The sequence below is a fragment of the Motacilla alba genome, chromosome 6 (assembly GCF_015832195.1).
Source record: "Motacilla alba alba isolate MOTALB_02 chromosome 6, Motacilla_alba_V1.0_pri, whole genome shotgun sequence".
Lineage (NCBI taxonomy): Eukaryota > Metazoa > Chordata > Aves > Passeriformes > Motacillidae > Motacilla > Motacilla alba.
The window spans coordinates 7,017,065-7,026,730 of NC_052021.1; the positions used below are offsets into that span (position 1 = coordinate 7,017,065).

Genomic DNA, 9,666 nt, shown 5'->3' on the forward strand with positions numbered 1-9,666 from the left:
ATCTCACAGTGTCCTTTGGCACATCAGTTGCCATGCTCGAGTAAAATTGTAACTGACATGACACTGAAACAATTCCAACTTGAGAATTTCCCATCATACCAGGAACAACCATTTAGAAGTTTGGGTCAGCACCTTTTTTAGCCAAGTGATACCTTTCCAGTGCATTCCAAAGAAAACAAGTGTCCTTCTGTAGAGCAGCTGTGGCCTGGAAATAAGTTCAGTCCTTCACTGGGGTTAAAGCTTTATTTATAGAAAGATGACTGCATTAATTGCAGCAATATTTGCATTGTATTTGAACTCAGAACTGACAGGTTAATATTTACATTTAGATAACACTTAAACCAAAACAAACTGAATACAGCTAATCTTAAGAGCAAAAAGACAGACATAGAAATGACAGACTTAAGAGTAAAAGTAATCACAATTATTTCACTCTGGATGATTTAGTCCGAAGGTCTATTTCTTAATCAGATTAGCAGGAAGAGTGGATTTGTCCAAATCATCAAAATATGGATGGTTCAAGGCCATTTTGCCAGAAATCCTTTTTGCAGGATCATAAATTAACATTTTCTGGAAGAAAAAAAAAAACCCCACATTTACTTCCTCATGAAATGTGAGCTAAAATCATGCTAAATACATAGATATTTAACCATAATAATAATAATAATAAAGCAACTACAAAGACATTTTCCCCCTTGGTTCTGTGCTCTCCCAGTTGGAGAGGTTATTTCCCCTACAAGTCAGTAGCAGTGCATAACATCTCAGAAGATGAAGAATCCCTTTTACTCCTCTGTGCAATAACCAAGCAGACAGGCAAGGGCCTGTGTCCGGGTACCAAATCCAGAACCAGGCACCCAAGCAGCAATAATTGTCTCAGCTTCTTACTGAGGGAAATTAATAAGCTCTAGGCTGGTAAAGCCCTAAATGTTTACAAGGACAAGTGGTCTAACACATGTTGCTGACATTAAGCAAAGTGATGTCAAATGGCTTCTGCTCAGGCTGGTGACATTACAATTAAAATAAGAGAATGCTCACTCAGTTTCAAAATCCAAATTGGAAAGTAGACTACAAGCAGGTAGAACTGAAGAAAACAGTTAACCCTTGAGTCTCTTTGCCATAAAATACTTCAATTGAATACCTCAAAGGTGATGACAGCAAAAAGAGAGGGTGTCACAGCCATTAAAATAACCCTCAGAAGTTCCTAAAACAGGAGGAAATTTGTTTTCCTAGCCATTAAAAAAAGTATCTATAGCTTATAGAAGGGGTTGAAAAAGGAATGAAGCATTCAGCAGTTCTGTACTAGACCCAAAATGAGCAGTCTTTTTATTTCTCCTTACTAAAGGACAGACCATTTCAAATTCAAGTAATCAGGATTCCACCAGCTGCCTCTCCCCTGTCTGCACAACAAATCTGTCTTCCAGAACAAAAGTTAACCAGTCTTACTCTGCCCAGTATTCAGTCTTGACGTTTAATTATCTTTACACTTCATTATTCAGGGAGTCTTCCAGGTTGATTTAAACCACTGAATTTGTATTTATATTCTCTGAACTTCTGCCAAATGCAATGCTGCCTCTAGATTTGCGTTTGCATGTCCAATTTTACCTTGTGGCAAGTTCCCATTACCTATACCTAAAACAGTAGTTAACTCTGATATCAAAGCTTCTCTCAAAATTGACTCAAAGAGGGAAATTGCTCTGAGAAAGGGACCCTGACACTGAGACTACAGCACCACAACTGATAGAGCAAGTGAAGGAAAGCTCTCTGAGCAGTCTGGAACATTAATTTTCCCTGGCACCTACCATCCTGATAATTCAAAACTTTTGAGGACAGCCATCAAGTGCTTTGAAATGCTGGCCACAGAAGTCATTTAGCTTATTAAGGTCTTAAACTCACAACCTCACTCATGGAATTTGAATTACATTTTTGTGTTAAGACGTTTTCAAAGACAGCTCCATTACACACATCTGCAATAGTCTATAGAAAAAGAAATTAAACATGGAAACATTTTTTCATTGACATATCTGAGTTTGTGCTCTAGAACAAACTATTTAGTTTTGTTGCCTTTAAAGTTATATTATGGGTTTAAAAGGCTTACAAGTGCCATAGGAAACTTAAAGGGATTCCAGTCAGGAATACCACTGTCACCAGGCACTAATAGGAAACTAAAATGTTAACACTGATTAGGGCAGAACTGTACAAGACTTTAGAGACTTTAATATGCTTTGAGACTAGAATTATGTTAACACCATGAAGAACTAGTACTTCTTTTTGCTCTTATTAGCAGCAGCCCCAACCATTGGTTTCACAGAGTGAAGCCCCACCTAAGCTCAGATGAGCCCTTGGCAGGTCCTTTTCATGCAGCTGTTTCAACAAGATTCTCCTGCCTGTTCCTTTCATTTCAGTTTGTAAATACAGTCAGCAACAATTATTTCAAATTGATTTAATAAAGTTGCTGTCAGGGGTCATATCTCTGAAGACAACTGTGCTGCAAGGTTCAGAGCTATCCAGGACAACTACATGTTCAACACATGCTCAGGCTGTCAGTGTGAACTGGGGCTCTGTCCCCCAAGAAAAATTGTCAGAGATTGTGATCATTTGAGCTTTTTGGGTAACACTTCTTCATTCAGAGTATTCTGCCATATTACCAATATGGGTGATGAGCTGCTTTGTGACTGCTTACAGCCTTGAGCTGGGTACACAGCTTCTGCTGTACAAGGGGGTTCTGAAGTGTCAGCTTGTCTCCAGACACACAGAGCACCCAACCCACACCCCCATCTGTAGGTCTGCACTGTACAAATGCAGCTTTAGAACAGCCAAAGGACTGCCCAGGTACATTATCATCCCTCAGGACATCCAAGAGCACACCTAAGATGTGACCTAAATTAGCCCACAGTGGCAGCACATGAGCCGGAGGAGCACTAAATGGAAAAGACTGATGAAGAGCTTGCCAATTAAAATCCTGGTGTGGTAGTTTAACTGCCTGGCCACAGAAGTAAAGGAAACTCACACTAAACACAAAAGATACCAATTAAAAGTTAATACACCACAGCCAAAAATATTTAGCTTCAAATTTAAGGGCAATTGAGACAGACACTACAGACAGACTTGAACTAAGTTTCTTGTCTCAGCTAATCAATACATTCAGCTGTTTCTATCCTTGTTTATTCAGTTAAGACCATCATGAAAGTTTAACCAAGATGAGCCCACCAAGATTTATCCACATGTTACCATACAAGAAACATTTCCAACTGGCTCAGCACTCACACAGCCACATCACAACTGGTGCTGGCAGCAGAAAGGTGACAGCTACTTTATGGGCAGAAGCCTTCAATTAAACCTCTTTGTAAAGACTCATCCTCACTTTCAAGTTGTACCTGGCTTATTATTATAAAAAAGCTGAGGTATAATTGCTTCACGTGAAAAATAGTCTGATATTACTTGTGAAAGGAATTAATGTCACACAAGGTGCTGATAGCTTGAAGATGTCCCTATTTTCCTTCTAGCTATGACTGATGAGTACAGCTTTGTGTATTCTGGAGTATTTCAAACAGCCCACTCAGGTTCTTAATCAGCACTTTAGGACAGACTACTTACAGACAGCAGATCAAGTCCATCTTTATCCAGGTTTTTGACATGTGTTTCAAGGCTGACAGGTTTCCATTTTGGGAATGTGTTTTTATAGTCTTGCAGGGATTCCACCTCAGGCCATACCTCGTTGTTGGGGGTCCCTAAAGCTCTGTGCAAGCATAAGCAAAATGTTAAGCAATTTAGTCTGAAATCTGTGTGTGCTATTACACTTGTAATTACACACAACTGTTGTGTGGTGCCACACAGGTAGCAAGGAAAGGTTCAGCCTTGCATACCTGAAGATTCTGAAGATCTGGTCAATCTCTGAATCCCCATGGAAAAGTGGCTTTTTAGTTGCCAGCTCAGCAAATATGGTTCCTATGCTCCAGATATCTACGGGAGTAGAGTAACGAGCAGATCCCAGCAGCACTTCCGGAGACCTGTACCACAGTGTCACTACCTGTGGAACAAGGAAAGGTTAAGTTTGTGGAATCAGGTCCTTTAATTGACTGCAAGATAAATGGCTCATTTGTTATTGAGCAACATTCACATTTTTTTGTTAAAAACAGCCAGTACTATAAGTCTTAGTGGAAGTGTAATACTAGTTTCAAACTTCATTTGTAGACAAACCAACTCCATTGCAGTAGCTTCTACTTCAAGAAAAGCAGCTGCCTGCAAAACTCCCCTAAGAGCAGGAATCCTTTGGCACCCAGCCACAAAACTCCTCAAACCCGAGTGCTGTGCAAAGCAAAAATGCCTTTATGACACAGTGAGCAACAAGTTTGGGTCCATCTGACTCACTCTGAGTGGGATTCATAAAATGTTTTGGAACCTTACAGTGAAACCACAGTCAAAGAAGTGGAAAACTGTTTTGGAAAACAAAAGATTAACTTTTTCATAGTTTTGTTAGCTTATGGCTTGAAAAATCTGATCCTCTTCATCTGTTTCAGAATCAGTTCTTAGCAAGAAGCAAGTACACACTATCCAAACCACCAGAAGTATGTCCCAACTCACTTCATGTGTGTAGACTCGCACTGGAATTCCAAAGGCTCGGGCCAATCCAAAGTCCGCCAGTTTAATCACTCCCTTGTCATCTATCAGGAGGTTTTGAGGTTTCAAGTCTCTGTGCAGAACTCTTCTGGAGTGGCAGAAGACAATGCCTTGCAAAATTTGGTACAGATAACTCTAGAAAGGATGAGGTGACAGAAAAGAGTTACCTTTAGTACATGCCAGTGTCCTGCAACACAAAGGTGTTCCTTCATTAGCTCTCCCCACAGCAGCAGGAAATGGAGATCCAAAGCACTGCAGATACTGAGTTAATATCAATCAAAAAACTACACAAATTAATTCTGAAGATTAGTTTAAGGCAGTTTAATCTCAGTAATTAAAAGATTTTCAAGTGGCATTTGAAAGCAAAACTCGCATTCATCTTATTATCTACTGCTGCTTATTTAACCTTTCCTTTCTCCTCAAGGAGTTAATTATACTGACAATAACAGCTGCTTATAGTTTAGTAGGTCATCATTAAATTCCCTCTTAGCTTAAGAAATGGTCCTCATTACCTTGACACGTGAACGCTCCAGATACTGGCCAGATGGAATACTATCCAAATATTTCTTGAGATCCATGGAAAGGAATTCAAAGACGAGGTACAGTCTTGAATCCTGCATGAGAACATCCTGAAGACTAAAAATTGAGGATAGAATTACTTCCACTGCAAAATGCATGAACTCCCATTTCCTTTCTCAACAGGGAGAGAAGCTGATATTTCCAGATATTTATTGAGGAAGTCTTAAAAGTCTTCAAACAACAGACTTAGTGAGCTATACTGTCATCTGGAAAATCAAGTGTATCTAAAATTGTGTCAAACTGAGATAAAAGCCCATAAGCTTCCTCTTAAACTTATGTTCTCTTAAATCAGACACAGGAGTCTGAAGAAAAATATACTTTTGCCATTAAAAAAACCCCCACCTGTGGGTGTTGGTGCCTAGCTTCTTTGAAGCTGGCTTGTCACAGCAGAGCCTGAATTACTAGGAACTTAAAGGAATATTTAATAGGAATCCAATAGACACAGCAGGATTTGCACACATTTTTAAGTATCTTCTCCATCCTTATTGGAGTGTAAGGGTTCCTAAACCCAAACATACACACACTGAGACACTACCTGGCTGGAACCTGGCCAGTTTTAAGGCACGGTAAAGATTAAGTATTTGGCTGCATCAAAGAGCAAGCAAATATGCTGTGGGAAGACAATGGAAGGAATCATTTTTACACGTCAAGCAGTCACTGACAGAAGTTTCACTCATAGCTCAGGTGTGCCAGCTATGACAGCATCAAAACACATCTAAATTCCTGCTACAGAAGAGTAGGGAAAACATCAGAACACTGAAGTCAAACAGTATTCCAAGGTGGTAAATAAACTTCTGAGTCTGCCTGGAGTAACAGCTATAGCCAGTTTTCATGAGGTGTGCCTCCATTCTCACAATATCCTCGCTGAAAAGAATTTACAGGAATTTCTACATTAGCAAAAATTTGTTAGATTCCTAGAACAAAGAGGCAGCATCAGGAAGGCTTAATTAGAAAACTGGCATAAATATAGGATTTAAAATATTTGCTGCAAAGCAGACACTGTTTTAAGCAGAGAGGTTCTCACCTCACTAGATGAGGGAGAAAATACTTTATGATCTGATGGGAGCTAGTGCCCCTCCAAGAGTTTAGCTAAATACCAGTATATGCATACCAGACTATATTGGGATGATTCAGCTCTTTTAATAAAGAAATTTCTCGGATAGCAGTACTTGGAACACCTTCCTCCTCACTTTCTAGACGTATTTTCTTCATTGCAACCACTTGGCCTGTGGTTTTGTGACGACCTTTATACACAACACCATAGGTACCTGAACAAAAAGACAGTGAAACAAATATAGGAAGTACCAGCTTCAGGTACAAATAAGTTATTGCAAACAGGAGCTGCTAACATAGAAAAAGGCCTTTACAAATGGAGTATTGGTTTAGATTACAAACTACTACTTAGCTGTAGAGTTGAACTGAGCAATATTTTTGTTTGTTTAAAGAATGCCACCCATGAAGTGTAGCATTTGTGAGAACAGGGTACTTTGAAGCCTAAGTGTGAGAGGTGAATATTTGGAAGATGTAGTTATAAAATCAGGTATTATTTCAGTTTCAAGTAGATTAACTTTCAGGCAAGATCATTATAAAGGATTATGATCTTGCCATTGATACATCACATTAAAATGCTAAAGGTTTAGCTGCAAATGCAAGTAGTGCTCCTTCTGCAGTCTGATATCCAGGATCCATGGGTGTGAGCTGTACAAATACCTCTGGCACAACGCTCAGTGCAGGAGAGAGGCTAGTGCTGTGGGTGTCAGCAGAAGCTGAAATTGGAACCAAGAGTAAATCTCAAATCAATCCATCTTAATCATCAGTGCTCACAGAAGCAGCACCCTCAAACCAAGACATCATAAGCCTTCTCTTTTGACCCTTCTTGAAGCAGTAATCCCTTACATGAAGCCCAAACTAGTTTATTTCAGAAAGATTCAGGCACAAGGCTCTGGTTACAAAGCTTTGTTGCAAGATGCAAGCACACGTTTTGCTATTGCCTCAGAGTGGGCAATCTCAGAGCAATGTACTTCAAACTCCCAATTAATAAAACACAGACTTCTACAGTGATCACAGGCTGGATTTGCAGTAACAGGGGGGTTGTGACTAACACCTGCATTGAAGCCATCTTCTTAGTGCCTCAAGGTGAAGGAATTGTTAAAAAATCACTTCTCACAGAGCTTTGTTATCTTGCTTTCCTTTGACACCCGCACTGCCCGTATATGACCAGAGCAGAGCAATCCAGAAAATACTACTCCCTGCCAGCAGCTCCAAGCAAAACAACACACTGCACAACTTCAGGGGCAACTGCTAAGTTCACATTCAGAGAAACGGGGGAGCTTCCTAAACTGTAAGCTGGTTTCAGGACTCAGAACATAATTTTTCCCCCTTTTGCAGCAATGTTACACCATTAGCCATCAAAATGAAGGCGGGCACTTTTCAATACTCCTCAGTTGTTTTAAAAAGACCATGTCACTTTCAAAAAAAGGGGCAGGCTGAAAGCTTTTACAGATGTACATAACTATCACAGTAATTAAGCCACAGGCTTATTTAGCCACTCGGTTGAATCTCAGTATTTCCTGTAACAGGCAGAGTGTACAGGTCTTCTGGGACGCTTCATAGTTTAAACTATGGAGCATTTAAAAGCTCACTGTTCCCCATACTTACCTTCCCCAATCTTCTCTATTTTCGTGTAATCATCCATTGCTGTGGTTATCCCTGAAATGGACGGGAAAAAAGAAACAGAAAATGAGGGTGAACAGTTGCTGTCCTGAACACAGACAAGTCACTGAACCTCTGCCAAGTCTTTAGAAGCGAGTAGTGCCTCACATAGTTAAGATGTAATGTGAAACACTTAACTGTTCTCATCAACAGAAACACAGAACGTATTTATTCAGAATCCCAGTTATAAACACTACACCCCCAGGTACCAGAGGGCAACGATTCCAAGGAGAAAAAAAAATTAAAAATCCTTGAAGAAAGCTCCTGCAGGGAGCTGAGAAAAGTACACCCTACTCATCATTTTTACCTAACTACTCGCTCAAGAGGAACGGGCTAGAAACGGACAGGAATGTCCCTGTGTAAAACTGGGGAACCGGGCCAGGGGACACCGGCCCAGGAATGTCCCCGTGTAAAACTGGGGAACCGGGCCAGGGGATACCGGCCCAGGAATGTCCCCGTGTAAAACTGCGGAACCGGGCCAGGGGACACCGGCCCAGGAATGTCCCCGTGTAAAACTGCGGAACCGGGCCAGGGGACACCGGCCCAGGAATGTCCCCGTGTAAAACTGCGGAACCGGGCCAGGGGATACCGGCCCAGGAATGTCCCCGTGTAAAACTGCGGAACCGGGCCAGGGGACACCGGCCCAGGAATGTCCCCGTGTAAAACTGCGGAACCGGGCCAGGGGACACCGGCCCAGGAATGTCCCCGTGTAAAACTGCGGAACCGGGCCAGGGGACACCGGCCCAGGAATGTCCCTGTGTAAAACTGCGGAACCGGGCCAGGGGACACCGGCCCAGGAATGTCCCTGTGCATAACTGCGGAACCGGGCCAGGGGACACCGGCCCAGGAATGTCCCCGTGCAAAACTGCGGAACCGGGTGTTCGCCACGCCAGGGGACACCGGCCCAGGAATGTCCCTGTGCATAACTGCGGAACCGGCTGTTCGCCACGCCAGGGGACACCGGCCCAGGGTGTTACCGGCGGAGTGCCCGCACAGCGGGACGCGGTAGCCGGGACGAGCACCCCACATCTCCCCCGCTGCTTTGGGCCGGCCCCGGGCGGATTACGGATACCGAGCAGAGCCGAGTTACCTCCGGCTCCGGGCAGGGCGGGCAGCGCCCGCTGGCCGCGCAGGCCCGGCCGGGTGCAGCGCAGCCCCCGCGGCGCTCCGTGGCCGGCTCTCCGGGGCGCTGCCCGCCGCGCACGGGGCCGGGCCGGGCCGGGCGGCCGCGCTGTGCCCGGGGCTGGGGCGCGGGACCCCGCTCGGGCTCGGGAGCGCGCATCGCTCTGCCCCGGCCGCCCGCCGCCCCCCGCGCGCCAACGGCCCCGCCGCGCGCCCCTCACCTGCGGAGCCGCTGCGCGCGCGCGCCGCACGAGCCGCCGCCGCCGCCGCCGCACAGGCACGTCCGCAGCACCGCGCGAGCCGGGGGCGGGGCCGCCGCGCATTCGAACCGGCCGCCCGCCGCGCTCCGCCAATGGCGCCGCGCCGGGCCCGTTCAAAGCGGCCAATCAGCGCGCTCCGCGCCAAAGCGAGGCCCAAAGGGCGGCTTTCGGCTCCGCGGGGGGGGGGGGGTGTGGAATAGAGAAATGCTGCGCGGCCGGGCGCGGCAAGCTGAGGGTGCACCGGACGTCCCCTTGGTTCGCCGTCACCGCGAGTGGAGGCAGCCTGGCAGGGCGGGTGGGTGGTTCCGCATCGTCCTCAGCCGGTGACGCGGGGACGGTGCGGTCACGATCTCAGAGTCACGGAATGGGTCAGGCT

General features: G+C 44.8%; 1 protein-coding gene across 1 annotated transcript; it reads right to left on the reverse strand.

Moving 5' to 3' along the window:
- Positions 1 to 229: 229 nt before the first annotated feature.
- On the reverse strand, positions 230 to 9,320 carry CDK1 (cyclin dependent kinase 1). The gene is made up of 8 exons (XM_038141538.1): positions 9,252 to 9,320; positions 7,855 to 7,905; positions 6,308 to 6,464; positions 5,130 to 5,253; positions 4,582 to 4,752; positions 3,864 to 4,027; positions 3,595 to 3,736; positions 230 to 570 (listed from the first exon to the last, which is right to left on the reverse strand). Exons 2-8 carry the CDS (start codon positions 7,889 to 7,891, stop codon positions 457 to 459), a joined length of 909 nt encoding a protein of 302 aa, XP_037997466.1. The 5' UTR covers positions 7,892 to 7,905; positions 9,252 to 9,320; the 3' UTR covers positions 230 to 456.
- Between the last annotated feature and the right edge of the window lie 346 nt (positions 9,321 to 9,666).

Bases quoted from the DNA above. Each gene is read 5' to 3' on its own strand.
- CDK1 (XM_038141538.1), bottom strand. From the start codon at position 7,891: ATGGATGATTACACGAAAATAGAGAAGATTGGGGAAG. The intron at 5,254-6,307 runs GTATGCATATAC...CTCAATTTTTAG, and splicing joins AATCATCCCAATATAGTCTG to TCTTCAGGATGTTCTCATGC. The intron at 3,737-3,863 runs GTATGCAAGGCT...ATGCTTGCACAG, and splicing joins CAGATCTTCAGAATCTTCAG to AGCTTTAGGGACCCCCAACA.